The 17814-nt window shown below is 36.9% G+C and overlaps 1 protein-coding gene across 3 annotated transcripts in view; it reads right to left on the bottom strand.

The window, feature by feature from the left end:
- MAPK9 (mitogen-activated protein kinase 9) overlaps window positions 1-17814 on the bottom strand; it is a 30038-nt gene that overhangs the window by 7056 nt on the left and 5168 nt on the right. For 2 of the 3 annotated variants that reach the window (XM_027682403.1, XM_027682401.1), the window contains exons 2-11: window positions 16286-16460; window positions 11597-11726; window positions 10370-10428; window positions 9289-9427; window positions 8906-9071; window positions 7578-7649; window positions 3268-3450; window positions 2630-2754; window positions 2086-2149; window positions 671-742 (exon numbers count right to left, since the gene is read on the bottom strand). In XM_027682403.1, coding sequence (XP_027538204.1) covers window positions 671-742; window positions 2086-2149; window positions 2630-2754; window positions 3268-3450; window positions 7578-7649; window positions 8906-9071; window positions 9289-9427; window positions 10370-10428; window positions 11597-11726; window positions 16286-16407 — 1132 coding nt within the window. In that variant the 5' untranslated portion in view covers window positions 16408-16460. Of the gene's footprint in view, window positions 1-670; window positions 743-2085; window positions 2150-2629; window positions 2755-3267; window positions 3451-7577; window positions 7650-7880; window positions 7953-8905; window positions 9072-9288; window positions 9428-10369; window positions 10429-11596; window positions 11727-16285; window positions 16461-17814 lie in introns of all 3 variants that reach the window. The other variant, XM_027682402.1, reaches the window with a different exon arrangement.

Genomic DNA, 17814 nt, shown 5'->3' with positions numbered 1-17814 from the left:
AAATAAGCACAAGTTCTGGGCTCCGAGCAGCTCTTTCCCCACAGAAATCCTTAGGAAATCAAGAAATTAATAAAGAGTGGAAAAGCAAGCACTAAGGGCACTCAAAAGTTGAGGTGACCTTTAAGAGATTTTTATTTTTCTCCCTTTCTGTGGAGGAAGAGGAATGAAAACTAACAATGTATGGTGTGAATAGTGATCTGAGTGCCAAGAAATCTAACAGATATAAGTTATTAAAGACAGCACAGTATTCTAATCACTGAGCTTTGAGAACAGCAGCAAACATCAAGGATTCAATCATGGGCATAAATACTTTGCACTATTAACTGCTTTAAAGGAGCCCTAGTGCTGTTTAACCCTGCAGAACCAACATAAAAGTTACCTGTGCACCAGGTGATATAACACAGTACCCATTATTTCATCTGAGGACTGAGCCCTTTGGGGAGAAGGCAGCTCAGGAAACAGGACACACAACACTACTGAAGTTTTCCTACGAGTTCACAACAATTAAAAACTAGAGCACATAGGTCTCTAAAGGCAAACCAGTCTCAAGAGTCCTAAACAAGAAAATTTTGCCTACCTGGATTATTAAGCAGGATTTGTTAATCTACCAGTGCCACAGGTCAGCACTGTGTGTGACAGGTACAGGAGAACTACTGAAACAATGACTAACCTGAGGGCTGATCTTTTACCACACCATTCTTGCTCCTTTCTTCCCAATCCATAACTTCTTTGTATATTAATTCTTATGAGAAGGGGGGGAGGGAAAGAGAGAAGAGACAAAAAAAACACTGTAAGAACACAAAGGATTTGTATATAATTCACATATGTACCAAGGTAAAAGGAAATGGTTAAGGGTCTGTCTGGAAGTGTAACTGTAGAGATATTTATTTTTCCTCTTTTTTTTTAAAGGCCTACAGCAATTTTAAGAGAATTCTAGAGGTTTGGATTTAAAAATCTGATTTTAATTAAAACCCCTATGGATATTTTACTTTGATAACAAAGCCATACACAAACATCTCTATTCTTGAAGAACAATCTCTGTGGATGTATTGAGGAAAGCCTGGAGATTTTGAAGTAGGGTAAACAGTTAAAATATTGCACTAAACCCCTCGTTTACTAATCAAGGATAACTCAGGGTACAGGCACCTAAACAACAACAAAATCAGAGCTGTAACTTAAATCACAGAAGCTTGTGTATGCACCCATAGTCTTAATGTAACTAAGAGTAACAATATCTAAATAGATTAAGACCTTTTTAATTCTGGGTAACATTGTTTACAAATGCATTCAATTAGATTTAGCTGATCCATTTAATTTTCTACCTGGCAGTAATCAAAGATAATTTGAAGTGTACCTACCTGTGCAGGCCCTAAGGATAATATATGTCTATATAAGCCAGAATCAATATCTGAAATCTATAAAGCTGTTTTACAAAAGCAAGCAGCTTTCAAAGTAGTCAGTAAGGATGTCTATAACCCTTGGTCTTGTGATGGCAGATGTTTAAAATTTGAACTGCCTCACCATTTAATGTTTTTGACTAAAACTATAAGAAGGAATTGATTTCAATACCACAGTGCTGTCTTTTCTTTTGTTTGAGTCAACAGTTTAACCTAGTTGGTCAATAAATAAGCAATGAGAGGAAAAACAAACCCACACCAAAGAACTCTTCTGCTATTTAAGACTTGTAGAACAAATGAACTAGTAAATATTGACAAGAGATGTGGCTTAAATAATGCACACTGAGAAGAGGCATGTTTTTTTTTCAGAGAATTCTCTATCAAGGAAAAAGCTATATAGATTACAAACAATTAAGAATAACAAAAAGGGAAGAAAAAAAATGCAGCTTTTTGTTAACCAGACTTAAAATGTTACGTGTATATATGAACATATACACACCTATCTATGTATTTACACCACACAGAACGTTTCCATTATTGATTTTTTTTCCTGTTGCCACAGGCAGTACTGCTTATTTGGAATAGTGGGTTCCCCTCAGTTACACAATCCAGCACACGTGTACTGTGGGCCACACATTAATAACACAAGATATTACAATAAATGTAATTTGACATGCTCAGTTCTTACCTTTCCATTCTTCAATTGCATGTTCTCTTTCTTCCAATTGTGCATCATAGATTTGAGGTGGAGGCTACAAAGAAAAGCAAAGCCTATGTTGTGTCTACTGCATCAGGTTAACACACCCAGTCAGAACTAAAAAATGTAAAAATGACAACTTTTTTAGCATTTTGTTACCTTCACTGTTGGCAGTTTATTCGCTATACCTCAATGACACATTCATTTTACAACTCCAGAATTTGCTTTTAAGTCCTGCCTCCCACTGAAAGGCTGTTAAAAAGCATCAACTAAAATTAAACTCATTTTAAGGCTTTGTGGGGCCTTAGAGCAAGTCCCTGTTTCAAATAGCCCTGGATTGCCACCAAAAAGGCTCCTCTTTCTGTGAACTGAATAGAAATACCAACAACCATTTTCAATGTTGATCTGAAGGCTTTATGTGTGACTTCTGCTTTCCAGTGAAGGAGTTCAAAGCATGCTCTTGACTAAAATTAAAGGTATTTTTTTCAAGTTATTAAACTGGTATCTTAAAAATTTATTTTAATTGCAAACTTACAGCTTCTGCTTCAGCTGGATCATACCAGACAGTAATATAAGGATGACGTAAGGCTTCATCTACAGAAATTCTCTTGTCTGGATCTACTACAAGCATTTTTGACAATAAATCTCTAGCTTGGCTGGCTAGAAAACAAAGGTGAAAAGAACACACATGTAAAAGAGCTGTAGAGTTTAATGTCTGACACAGGAAATAAATACTGGGAACACAGGACATGCACAGTACTGGTCTAGAGAATATAATAAGGTGGGTTGGGGTTTTTTTCATTTTCTCAGTAATTATCTGAAGTCAAATTAAAGCCAAAATGAGCTGTATGCACACATCAGCTAGAAAAAGATAATCAGCAATAACCTCCATAACAAGTGTTGCTTTAGGAGAACATGAAGTGACAGACATTATTCAATGGATTAAAATTAAGGGAATTAAACAGAATCCTGGGGATGGGGAAATAGTCTGTATTTAGTAACTACTACTTAGATTCCAGAACTTGTCATAAATGAAAGAAACACAAGGTATACAGCTTCTAATGTTGACACCTACTGCAATAAACATTTTGTATCAGGTTTTTAAATTAGGTGTACTGCAGACATTTTAAATTAACATCATGAAAAAAAAAAGAGAGAAAAAACTCGCCTTACTTTTTAACTTGTCACGATCAGATTCTGATGGAAATATCCAGTCTGGGAAGAGCTCTTCAAATTTAATACCAGGATATTTTGGCCTGTTTTCTACATAATTCCTCACTGTAGGCTGCAGTTTCTTCATGAATTCTGCTGATGGTGTTCCTAATTGTTCAATAACTTTATTCCATTGATCAATATCTGCACCAGAGCTTTAGGAAAATCAGCTGAAGGATTTGAAGTCCGCACTACACAAAAATAGCACTTACAAAATCTGAAAAGTTAGTGAAAACTTGAACAAAGGACATAAATATGAACTTCATTCTAGCACTGGCAGTAACCTGAGCTGCCATGCAAAAAGCTACAAAGACAAAAAAAAAGATTCAGATTTTGTAATCTGAAGGACAGGCTGGAAGTGCTGCACAATATATTATGCTCAGGTATCTTCTCCTAATTATAATCTATTGGTTAGTAGTGAAAGTAATACTTTTTTGGAGTCCAAAAGAAGCTTTATTTGGCAATTGTAGCCACAGCAAAACAACTCTAAGGACAGAAAAGAAAGGCTGCTGTGTAATCTTCTGATGTGCCACATGAAGGTAGGGAAAAATACACAAAAACCCCTAAAGCACAAATAGATCCCATCCAAAGAAAGGGATTTTCTGCCTGTCTCCTAAGGAAATTAAGCTTTGGGTTGTAGCATTTGGTGGTGGGGCTGGTTGGATGGTTGGGTGGGTTTTTTTGTGGTTGGTTGGGGTTTTTTTTGTTGTTGTTGTTTTTGTGGTTTTTTTTCAAAGTCAGAAAAGGTTCAGAGGAGTTCTGAGCAGCAAATCCAGATTCCTGTAGGTTTTTAGCAGGTTGATTTTTTTTAAAGTGTATCAACCATGGTAATAGTTACAGATTACTCTGTTCTTAAATCCAAAATTTAAATATCTCAGAGGAATAGTATTTACAAACCACAAGTTGAAATTGTGCCTCATGTTTCTTCAGGACTGTCCCTTCTCCCTCTTTCAAGTGAAGGAGTTTCCCCCAGACAACAATACCAGAGCCTACTCTGAACCAGCCTACTTGGGGTAACAAAGCTCATTTATCGCACCAAGAAGACACTGCATTAATATTCCTGATATTTAAGTCTACTCTGATTTATACTTTAGAGTTTTTCCTCATAAGAAGAATGTGCAATTCCAGCTGAGCCTATTCATTGACCTTGCAAACATTCATAGCTAAATTCATAATCTGGCACTTCAACCCATCTATTCTCATAGACAGATTATGCAACAAAACAACAAGTATGCTGTACTTTGAATTAAGATGTATTTAAAAAACACTGAGGTGCTTTTATTGTAGTTAGTGTGCCAAAAATACAACTAGGAATATGTGTATTGTCACTGTTTAATGCTAAGACTTTAGATTTAGACTTTTGATACAAAGATTGAAAATTTTATTTACTTATTGAATGCATTCCAATGGAAAAGCTGTTATTAAAATCAAAATTAAGAAGTGAATATTGTTAACTCTCATGCTAAAACAAAGCACAGACAAAGAATACTGACATATATAAGGAAATTTTGTTCCTGGCTGAGAAACTGATTTTTGTGAGATCTCCACCAATCTAGATTCAAGAAGATGTTTTTTCTTTGAGTAACAGCAGCCTGGTTAATCAGGTAATCAAATTAGAGTCCAGTCTATTGAGGTCTCAGAGCACTGGGGGGAGGGCAGAAAATTTAATGACCTATTCAATTTAGAGGTAAAAACTGGCAAAAAACAGTGCTTCAGTTAGACTGTTTCAAAGTGTTTTTCAGATGGTGTAAGTAAAAAAAAAATTCTCAATATAGGATGGACTTGAAATAAGACAAACCTCTTATCAGAAACCCATGAGGGATTTCAGGGTAAAGCAGCCAGAGCAAGCCCTGAATAACAAAACCACCCCTCCCATTCCAGTGACTTCAGGGTCAAAAGTAACCAGCAGTTTAAGCCATGCCAAGTATATTTGTCTATTTTTGGGGGACTCTGGAAGAAAAAAAGTTGAAAACAGAGTCTTTCTTACAATCACAGTAAAGCATGACTTTTCCCAAGACAGCCTGAACACCCCTCATGCTTTTTTTCATCAGTCAGGCAATTAGTTTCCTTCACCACGTGGGCAGGAAGAGCATTAAAAACACTCTGGTGCTGCCACGTTTTTCCATTATTTCACCTTAGGTATCTTGCCTGGTTTTCCTGCATTTCTCTTTTCCAGACTCTCAGGCCTCCACAGCTCCAGTCAGGAGCAGGTTCTGCGCCTCCATCGCCCTGGCAACGCAGAGCATTTCATTCCACCCAGAGCACTGCTGCAAGTATCCCAGAAATCCCCAGCTGCCATCTGGGAAAAGACAAATTACTGAGTCTAAGGGTAAGTTTTCCTGAAGATAGTCAAGGGTACAGCACTGGAAAATATGCTGAATTTGGCTCCATCCTCTATATCCCCAAAGACTAACACATTTTAAAATTTAACTTGAAAACAAACAAACAAAACCTCAAAAAGCTTCAACAACACATTAAGAAAACTGAAACTCTTACAAGAAGCAAAAATCCCTGTAAACACAGCTATGCACTTCCATACCAGGGGAGAATATCCCTTGAAACATAGATTGGTGGAGCTTCAGTGACCCTGAGGGAATCACAAATGGTAACTTGTTCAATAATTATGCACAAAATTTCCTTCATTTATTCATGAATAAATTGAAATAGCCCATGCTAACAACATGCAGGTGAAAGACACGTAACATACATGAAGAATTGTGTTAGGTTGGTCTGAAGGCTTCAAAAGGTAAAATAATAAGTATAGAAAGGAAGAAAGGTAGGAAAAAAAAAAAGGACTTATTTAACAATTAATCATTGGTACTACTCAATAATGCATGATCAACTGCTGAAGATTAGTGTCATGAAATTTAGCATTACAATTGCAAGTCCTCCTCTATAAGATATGTAGGCACCTGTGAACAGGTTCTTGATATTTTCAGTGGTGGACTCAACTGCTTCTTGCTGATGAACAAAAATATTATACTTGCTTCAAAAACTTGGAGCACAAGGAGCTACATGAGACCCACAGCCACAACTGACAATTGTGGTTTGATTTTGTTGGCTGAATTTTATTTATTAACTGATCAATTTTGACTGTTTGGTCCTACAACATTAGTATTTTATAAGAGATTACCTATAAAGGACAAAATTGATTTTCCTTCAGTTTTTATAACTGGAACTTGATAACGAGTCAAATGTTTAAATTTTGTTTCTAGGGAAATATTTTAAAACATAATCAAAATCTTCAGAAAACATCTTTATTAATGATCACTTCTGTTCACTTAATACAGTGTGAACACTTGCTTGTGATCCAGTGATGTATAATTGAGTTTTCCAATCTCTGAGACCTAAATATATATATATATGAAAGTTTGTTTTTAATACAGTAAAATTTCCTATTATACAAGAAAGCAGAATTTTATCAAGACATATTGCCCAGAGGAGCTGTGGCTGCCCCATCCCTGGAAGTGTCCAAGGCCAGGTTGGACGGGGCTTGGAGCAACCTGGGATAGTGGAAGGTGTCCCTGCCCATGGCAGGGGATTGGAACTAATGAGCTTTAAGGTCCCTTCCACCCCAAACCATTCTGTGATTCTATGACTTTATGAAATCTTGGTCAAAAATATTGGAGGAAGAAATGGAAGAATAACAATCTTCTAGAAAAAATAAGCCCAAAATCAAATTTTCATAGAATGAAAAAAAAAAAAAACCCTCCGGAAAGAAAGCTTTTCTTTTTGTATTAAATAATAGGAATAAAAAAAAGATCTCATGCAGTGTGCTTGCCATTGGGACACCTTTGCCCAGCAAGCACTAATAAGCAGGAAAAAAATCTGATTGAAACTCAAAAAATTGTGCAATAAACAAAATTAGTCTCCTATTCAAACAAATAGTAAGCAAAATCCATGCACAGTAAAAAGTAACTTTTTAGGCTTTTGCTTATAACACTTATCTACAAAGAACAGGAGTAAAAAAGCAGTAAGTATATTTTCTGTTTTTTAAACCTAACTGTATCCTTTTTTAAACTACAAAAGCTGAAGCTTTTAATATATATTCCATGGATCCAACTACTGCAGGTTACATTAAATATAGTCTACTAAGAAAATAAAATGGAAAGCTCAACAATTTGGTTAATGACACTAATTTCAAATAGTACAGCAGATCTATTACAACATATTATTGAAAATACTGTTTATGCTTTTATACTTATACAGATCAAAAGAATTGTGTCTCTGTTGGAGTGGAATGGGATTCAGGGATGACTAGGGAAGGATACGATCAGTGCCTTGGAATATCACACAACCTTTCACCAATTCTCCCATGATGCACCCAACTGACCAGATATCAACTGAAAATAAAAGTGAAATGATCAAATTATGAAGTATCATGAACAAAAGTGAGGAAAACAAACAAAACCATCTAAGCATCTACAATAAAACACAACAATGTGGAAAACCAAACTGCTCACATGAATTTTCAATCATATCAACACCAACTGACTGCTCCTAAGTTTTGTTATGAGCGTTTTGTAAAATGTAATCAGTGTTTCCACTTGTGAAACGACTGTGAAGAAGGATACAATCTCTTCCTGGGAACAGGACTTTATGGAGGACCATTTCTGCCATAATGCACCCAACAGACCAGATGTCCACTAGCACATGTTAGGTGCAACAAGGACAAAAGATTAAAGAGATTTTTTTAAAATACCACAATTACTTATTTGTGAGCTCACCCTGTATTCCTACAGTCCTGCAGACAATTTATTTCTGTCCCAACCAGAACAGCCTCTACTAAAGTTCTGATCCACATCAGCACTTCCTGTATGACAAGCTGCCTTGTGCATTAATTAAAGTGGTTTTTTTCCATTACCAAGGGCCCAATCAAGGTACCTTGTTTTACACGGCCAAAATTACATGTATACAAACCCCATGGTATCCCCAAGCCCTTGTGAGAAAGCAAAAAGATTTACTAACATGCAAGTCCAGTGCCAGTAAAAATCAGCAGGTAAAACTCCCAATAAAGCAAAAATTTCCCTGACAACAATTTTGTTGGCTCAATGTTCAATATATTATAGCTGTGTTGGTTTTAACAATACAACACACAGCCTCTTTGAGTGCTATGCAAACTTAAGAGAGTATAAGACATGTTTTAGGAAGGGATCTGCAGCAGATTTTAATAATCAAAGAGGTAAAGGGGGATACTGTCAAAGAAAAAAGCATCAGAAGAAAATCATATTGATTAAAGGGTTTATTATTTATATAATGATGTTTTTCAGTTTTGGGGGGGTGGTTAAGATCAGCCAGAATCAAGTGTCTCAAGAGGTCTTTGGAGAATAAAAAAATGGCAAAAAGATAATAAGTGAACATATGAAAAGATATAACAATAGCAGGGGAGAGGGAGCAGCATATGTTAAATGCAGAAAGGCACACAGAACAGCAAACTGTTATATTCCCAAAAATTATTACAGTGTAATTTTTTTGTTACTTCCAGTACCACGATTAGACATGACAAGGGGAAACCAGCCCTCCCTCCTCCTTTCAAAGTTATGTTCCAAGAGAGACATGCTTTAGACAGAAGATTTAAAGCATTCCTCCAGCAACTTACCATTCTCCTTATATCCCATTCCAAGGATAACCTCTGGTGCTCTGTAATACCGTGTTACTACATATGGAGTCATCATAAAGTTAGTACATGCTGTTCTTGCCAGTCCAAAATCAAGGATTTTTAGGGTACAATCTGATTTTACTACTATGTTGCTGGGTTTCAAATCCTAACAAGAAATTACTCCAGTTAAGGAAGGATTAACATTCAGAGTAATACACACACACACACCCTCCACAGTCAATATAAGCCAAAAATTCACTTTACTAATGACTGCATTTTCCTGCTCTGGTGTATCTGCTTCTTTATACAACCCCTTCCCTTCCTCCCTGTTTCATAACAACTGTGTTCACAAAGAGTATTGTTAATGATCTACTACTACCTACTCTGTGGATGATACCAGCTGAGTGGAGATGCTTGATACCACATAGCATTTGGTAAAGCAGATAGGACATTCTTTCATGATCCAGTTCCATATGAATAACCTGGCACAAATTTGCATCCATCAGCTCCATAACCAAATATCTGAAGCACAAGAAAAGAAAGCATTAAGGAAACTCAAGTATTCTCATATGAGGTTTAAGCTTAGCATAAGAGATGTTTAATAAAGTTCACTACTTTGCTAACATAGGTGCCAAAAAAGTGAATGACAAAAAAAGTCCATGCATGACCAGTTACAAAATTAAATTATCTATTCAAATAGTTTATTGAAAATTAGGTGTTGAATAGTCCATCACAAGATAGTAAAATTCCACTAGTTTTATAAACAGTGACACAAAGAATAATTATGACTTTATGCAGCATGAAAAGCTACGACTGACTAAAGTTGATGCAGAGATTGCAGATATTGCAATGTAAATGCTCCCTTTCACTGTATTTTAATCTAAATTAATCTTATTAATTTAATTGTAATTAATAAGAAAAATAGGATAAGCACAGTAAGAACTAAGAATCATCGAATAATTTTCAAGTTAAAGTATGATCTGCTTACCCACCTGAGACACACACACTCCCTCATTTACTCAGGAAGCCCATTCACAAACCATAACAGCACATTCCCTGGAACCTATAGGAATATCCCACCAATCAAATGGCCAGGAATCCTTCCTAGACCAATTGACACAGCTTGAATAAAAAAGAAATATATTCAGTTCTTAATTGAGGCCAATAATATTGTTGTGCTGATGTGATTGGTACAGCAAAAAAATGCACTCAGGTTATCCAGACCAAGTTATTATCCTGAGGTGATCCCTGTAGCTGAAGGACCATACAAACAAACCAGATACAAGCAGCAAAGTATGGCAGACAGATGAATAAAAGGTAAATATCCTTCTTTCTATTTCCCACTTCAGCTTTTAGCTACCCTTGATTTTCAAGGCATGAAGTCTGTAGGATACTAGAGATACACCCTCCAGTGCTTAGGCCAGTATTTGTCAGAGAAAGTTAAAACATAAATCTAGTACTTACACATCCTGAAATTCTTCTAGTGACTTCTGTGGTGTAAATACATTCAATAAACTAATTATCTATAAAATAAAAACAAACATCAGAAGAAATCTCTGCTTTAATTCACATAAAACTCCACTATTACAGAAGTTACTATTCAAAAATCAAGTGCACACTGTTACTGTATACAATTTGAACGTTACTTGGCTGCAGTTAATTCACATATGCTGAAAAACTGCCAGTTCAGAAACAGTTCCAAACTGCAGCATGTGTGCCAAAGGAACCAAGACAGAAAAAAATCATCCTTTTTTTTTTTTTTAAAGTTATAAGACACTTTCTATTTCCCTCCCCAGTGCCATTTTTCCCCCCATAAATAATAATCTCTTATTTTAAATCACATGTTGTGCAAGGAATTTTAGCCAAGGCTGTCCAACACCACGTGCACAGAGGTGCCCCACGCCATCCCATTAAACTTAGATTATGATGTACTATTTCCAGAACTGCTAAAATTACTGTACTGCCATCCTTAATAACCACCTTGCTTTCATTCTGCTACATCTGAGCTTCACCAAAAGCTTACTTAAAATCAACCCTGAAAGGCTAATTATTCCAGAAAGTTTGAGACCTGACTGCACTGCTTCAATGACCAACAATGTTTCTAGTTCATGTTAGTACCAGAACATAGCAGTCACATAAATTTATATTCTTGCACTTGAAAACTGAATTATTGACATCAAGGCTTATTTTAGAAGGTCCACAGACTTTAAAATTCACAAGTGTAGTCCATAGTATTTCCCTTTTGTTTATCAATAAATTGTTAGACAGTGCTGCACCTCTGCAAACCCCATCAGTTAAACACTGTATGTAATAAGAATCTTGCCTAAGCTCAGAAGATTTAACAACAATGCAGTTACAAGGGTCAAATCCCAAAAACCATCCCACTGCTAAATAAGCTTTGCTGCAGTAAAACTTAAAAAGGGATATGGAATAGAGCAAGGCCAGCTCTGTAAAGCTGACACTGATGGCAACCCATACCAACACCAGAGCAAAACCCTCCTCCCCCTGGCACTTCACACCCTAAACAGCTCACCCAAAAACTTAACCATACATCGTGGAGAACAGCAAATCTTTGCAGTCCTTCACTATTTTCCCATTACTCTGGTTACTAACAGCAAGTGAGAGAGCAAACCCAGAGCTTTTCTGACAAGTGACAGTAACTGAGGGAGAGAAATACAAAGGGCAACTTACATTTTTGTGATTGACGCATTTTAAAAGAACGAGCTCTCTGTAGGCCCTTTTTGCGTGGGTTTGGTTCTGAAAAGGACGACTCAGCTTCTTCACAGCAACATTGATTCCAAGGACTGTATCAAAGGCAGCACTAGAAGTGTTCAAAGACAAACAAGTTGAAGTCTGTTTGAGGGAAAGGAGGGGGCAAAAGGGAGGAAGGAGTGAGGAAAGAAATCAAGAGTCGAGACACAGTATATCCACTAACCTGCTTGTACTAACTTCATCTAATTTTAATTCAGAAAACAAACACCCTTTAAAAACTACACAGCCTTTAAAAACTACACAGCCTTTAAAAACTACACAGCCTTTAATAAATACAAATAGGTCAAACAGAAGGCGCTGACATTCATCAGAAGTCTTCCTGCTCTCCTTTCTGTCTTTAGACTGAATCTGCTGACTCAAGACTCACATTCAAAATTGCAAGATCTAAAAATATTTGAGGCTTATTTGAAATCAAGAAGCATTTCAATTGCCTAATCTGTATATTTGGAATATTTTTGGACAGTTTTGCTGACTGATAACCATTTAGTATTTGCAGTAGATATTTCTCTTTGCTAAAGGAGAGTCACAACCACGTCTCTATGATCCCTTCTGCAGGCATCAATATTCTTCTTTCTGTGGATAGTTTACAATGATAGAAAATTGTAGTGCCTAGCAGAAAATTACCTTCATCATCTGCTTTTGGGGGGAAAAAAAAATCCATTGAAGAAATACGGAAAACTCAGACTGAAGGGAGCAATACAAGGGTTTAAAATTGAACATTACCATAAATTTTATCCTATTTTTCAGTTTTGATTGTCCCTTCCCTCTGCAGTTTGAGGTCAAAGCATAAACTTGCTCTAATAGCTGTAAGAATCTAAAGCTAAATAATCTGTATAAGGAGAACAAGACGAAAGTGGGAATATTTTTCATTTTTTACACATAGATTATTTGGCAAAATATAAGTGAATTCATAGCACATGCTACTCAGGAGTTCCAGTCTTTAAATAGTTTCAGTTTTAAATAAGGATTCCCACATTGCTCTATTTCCATTTAATGTTACTTTCATAGGGTAGGAAAGAATTCTTATTCACATATTTTCCAAGCACATTTAAGCTCTTTGTGAGCTCGTTTCCTACCTCATCATGGTACATACAACACCAGAATTAAAAAGGACCATCACACAATAGTACTCCTACAGAAATTACAGCTCCCCTGTGACAACAGCAATACTCAAATTATATTAAGTTTACCAGCACAAAGTCACTGCTTTCCCTCCCTCCTGGAAAAAGCAGAGCTCAGGCATGAGATACTGTGTTTTCTTGGAGCCATGCCCCAAATTACACATCCCAAATGTGAACCCACGTGCCACTTGCACCAAAGACCTGCTAGTATTTATTTCAGCTTAGCTCTGTGAAATGCATAAGTCACTATTCAATGCCAGAATCGCTCTGAGATTTAAAGTCTTTATGTCTGTGCAAAAGAAAACACAAAGTGGGAGGAAGGCAACTGGCCAGACAGTTGGAGAAATTATTTTCCTCCCAACTATGAAAGAACTGATGTTTCAGTATTCACTTCACTCAAAAGATGTTATATATAAATTAGGGGGTTTATATGTTAATGACTTTGATGTTTAATGACTTTCATATGTTATTGACTATACCTGTAAATTACTATCAGATCAGTAACCAACAGGGTCTGCACAAATTAGGTGTCAATCACAGGTCAGCAGTGGACAGAGGAGCAATTTTAGGGGAAGTGTCCCTCTGTGATCTGACAAATCAGGGGTATGTCAAGCCTCAGTTTGGGCACATGTGAAGAACTCCAACTGAACCTCTTATTTTGGAGATTAAAAAAAAGAAAAAGAAAAACCACAGCTGTCTGCTACCTGCATAATCCAAGAGGAAGAAATAAAACTAGACTGGTAGAAGTAAGAAAAAAAAATTGGTAAAAAACTGTGTGAGCATTACTTTTTCCCTTGGTAAATTAAATAAGACAGAAAATAATCTTTATTGCCACCAAGACCCCAGTTCTAAATACCACATCATTTTACATAAATACACAAAAAAAATCATGGGTGTAATTGGTGTTAAATTTCCTTCCCCATCCCTGCTCATTTGAATTCAAGACTTTTTCATCATGGCACCTGTTTAAAACAGCAGATTTGCCGAAGTCTACCCAATTATCACCTTGGCTGCTAACAAAACATCTACAAATTATTTCATTGCTTGATATCAGAGAAGAATCTCAGCATCTACCCCATCAACAAGAGCAATTCCAATGTGATTCCAGTAAACTGTAACTAGGTCTTCAGGGCACTTGTGCTAGTTTTCCAAGAAGTAACAAACTTTTCCCAACTGTTTCTCCAAGTGCAACTGTAAGTAAAAGTTACCAACACAGTCAAAGCTGTGTTCTTTATAAGATGGTGGGTTTGCCGCATTGCAGGACAAAAGAAATTTGCTGGGACAGAAAAATCGGATTCATGAGAAAATGTAAGAAATCAGGGACAAGAAAGTTAAAAAAAAGGCATCAGGAAGTTGAAGACAAAAACTATTTCAAAAGAATGACTGTGTAGCTAATTGTTCAGTTTGAAATAGATTACAAGACTTCAAATGGATGAATACTTCGGAATAAAGAAGTGCAGTGAGTTATATATATGTGTACTTTGTATATAAAATACAAAACATATATCCAGTTTCTCTCCTAACCTGTTTTCAGGGTGAGCTAGAAATACCCTCTACATAACACTGAGTTACTTTTTCACCTTCCTAGAGCTCTCATTTACCGTTTTTCCTAAGCAGGTGTTCTCAAAAATACGTATTTTCCTACATTTTAATATCAAAGATAAAACTTCACAGAAGTAATAAGAATGGAGTTTCCCATTAACATTTTGGGGGAAAATAAAGCAAAGTTAAGACCTCTCCTAGCTGACGTGACACATGTGGTTTTAAAAATTTCTCACAGAAGAAATGAAATCCAGACACAAAACTCCAGAAACTCTTTTTCTGTTTTTTATGTTAAACACTGGATGGTAAAAAAAAGCATCACATCACACTAATGACTTGACAAATTTTCCAGCCAAACATGGCAGGATAGCCCTCATCTTACACTGAATTTTCTACATTTTACATTCTAGTATTTTGTTTCTTTCCCTTGTGTACTATAAGAGATTTTTTGAGAAATTAAGATTTTGTACCTTCTTCAACTTGAAGTATTTCACAGGAAGATGAACGTTTTACACCATGTTTCACTCTGCTACTTCATAAATCAAGTAGTTTCAAAACAAGTCAATAAATCAAATCATTCCTTCCTCCTCCCAAAACATTAACCTTAACACTACCTGAACTTCATTTTGAAGCAGAGACCTAGCTGAAGTAATTTGGTTTACAAATGCACCACTTCTAATGAAAAGAGAGAAGTTTACAACCACCCTAAATTCCTGCACGCCCTCTAAAACAAGCATAACTCAGAGAACATTTATACCTGGAAAATGTCAGTACTACACTAAATCTTACCCAAACACTGGGATCTAGGATGCACGTCCCCCCACCACTCAACCCACTGAAGAAGAATGAAATATGGTGTTCTCATTCAGCTTATTTTTCATCTATTAGCAGGGCAATAGGGGTATCTAAATAATCTAAAAATAAAGCCATGTTCTCACAAAAAATGCACTGTTTTCCCACTTATATAACTTATTATGTGTATGAAAAGGGCAAGATGACATGGGCAGGTGCTGTAGAAGGAGTTGTTCACAATACATGAGTCATCACAGTTATTCTGCAGATTTCATAGATGAAGACAAACTGCAGGCTGGATTTAAAGCACGAACAGCCCACCATGTGTTGTGATTAAGTTCAATATCAGAGAGTTCCTGAGTGCATCTGTTTGTTCCCCTGCGTTTGGAATTAAAAACCGCATCAACAAACATTTCTGCTGTTACCAAGTAACTTTTGCCCGACAAAATCAGGGCTGGAACCAAGTTGTGCAGAATGGATTGCTGCAGTCTAAAGAACATTTGAAAGTGTTTACCTTTAGCTGGCCCAGAGGTGTGGTGCCACACAAGAGACTAAGGTTCAGGATCAGCCTAATGGCTCTCACGTCCTGGGCCACTGGAGGCTGGACACAAAGCTGGGGTGACAGGAAGGGCTGGCCAGCCCAAACCCCTCACACAGCATCCCATGGAGTGACAATGACACTCATCTGCCTCATCCTGCCAGTTAAGGGCAAGGCCACTGCACTGATGGCTCCTAGAAATGGACAGGAGTGATCGGGAATAAAAGAGGGGGAAGAAAGGAGGGGCGGTGATGAAGAAACGAGTAAAACCCAGAGTCTTTCACGGCTGCATTGTCAAACCTCACACTGCAATATCACAACTACAAGGGGGTAGGAGAACTAGAAACAGAAACAAAGTGGTTAATGAGAAAGGAATAAATTTGTTGACCATTTTAATTTATGCAGTTACATTAATTTTCCCTAAAAACAAAACAAAAAAATAGGTTTGCAAGTGAACTATAGCTAGCAATTGGTTTAGAATTTATTTAACCCATAACCCTGTAGCAAGAGAATTTATCATCAGTATTTGCATTCTGGTGCCTCTACGAGGAATGCATTACAGTTTTGTTTTAGAAATACAGTTTTTTATATTTAAAGGAAGTATTTATTACTCACCAAACAATGCCCTGTGCCCCTGATCCTATGGGCTTCAATTGCTGGTAACGTTTTAGTACAGTGAATGTTGAATCTGCAACTTGAACACTGTAAAATTGACTATCACATTTACTGTCAGTCATGGTGTAGTGTCATGTAGTTTTCTCTCTCCAGGACCTGGTGAAGTTTTCAAGATCTTAAAGAAAAAGAAAGGAAACAGATGTTCAATTTCTCACTAATGTTCAGGCAGAAGAGATGGAAAATATATTATACATATTTTAATACATATGAATTTTTCAACAGCACACCATTAAACAAACATTCTTTCAGTTTCTTGTATTACCACTGCTAATGAAGAATACTTGCAGACAGACAGCAATTAGAACCTTCACAGCTTTAAGGAAATCCATGTTCAAACTCCACTCTAGAAACCAAAAAGCTAAGTAAACAACTGTAAAAACAAACAAAAGCACCCAAATCCAGCAACTCCTTGAAGGCTTCTCCATAACTTAGAATTATTACTATGTGCTAGGACTGTATTAATTTCTTTATTACAAAAAAGAAAATTAAAAATAATGGTTTTTTCAAACACTGAGAATGCAGATAAAAGCAACAGCAGAAATCCATGGAGCCTGTGGACAGAAGGAAACTGGGTTTTACTAAAAAACTTGATTAAAACTGCAAAATAGGTTTGAAACAGAACTGCCCCCAAATCCCTGTGGTTTCTGCAGTTTCTCCAACATCCCTTTCAACCCAGTTCAGTAGGAAATTCCAATGGGGGCTCTGCCTCCTCACCTCTGCCAGGCAACGCTTCCCTGATCCAGACCTATCCCAATACATTCTCCCTCCCATCTTACACACACCATAACACCCCCTGTGCTGGCACTTTGTGTCCTTATAGTGATACAGAATTACAGTTTTGAGCTACAGTTTGGAGGAGACTTTCCTGCCACAATAGAGAACAAGTTATATCCATCTGTTAGGAATGAATTAGAGGTAAGTAATTACATCAGAGAGCACAGTAATGGACTAAACCTCTTTAGCTCTGAAATGCTACAGTAACGAGAGCAGAGACCGCCAGTTTTCCTGGGCTTCCATCCCTCTTCCAAACCTTACAAGAAAATTACCTCAGTAATTACTAAAGAGGTCTCTAACAAATTCTCCCATTTTTAATTTTGCATTCACTGTGACAGATAGTGTCATTAGAGCCTGGAGTGATTTGCACAGGCAAGAGTTCCTTGAAACAGGAAATGAGAGCAGCTGTGTCCTGTGTGGTCTGGTTCAGCTACAGAAAGAACAGCTCAGCCCCCTCTGTTCATTGGCCCCACAGAATATTTGTAAGCCAATGCAAAACAGAAAAGCCTCAAGAGCAACCCAGACACCCACCCTAGAAGGGCACAAAGCCACACAAATTAATTTGGGTTGCTTCAAGAATTAGAATTTGGACCTGTCTCTTCCTCGGTGCACATAGGAGGGAGCAACATCTTTTCCATGCTTTAAGCCAGTAGATGAACTCCAAGGAATCTGCAATAAAATCAGCTGAAGACCTA

This window comes from Neopelma chrysocephalum, unplaced genomic scaffold, assembly GCF_003984885.1.
Source record: "Neopelma chrysocephalum unplaced genomic scaffold, ASM398488v2 Primary Assembly neopelma1_63, whole genome shotgun sequence".
Lineage (NCBI taxonomy): Eukaryota > Metazoa > Chordata > Aves > Passeriformes > Pipridae > Neopelma > Neopelma chrysocephalum.
The sequence above is the reverse complement of the archived record's forward strand: the minus strand, read 5'-3'. Positions and strand labels throughout refer to the sequence as shown.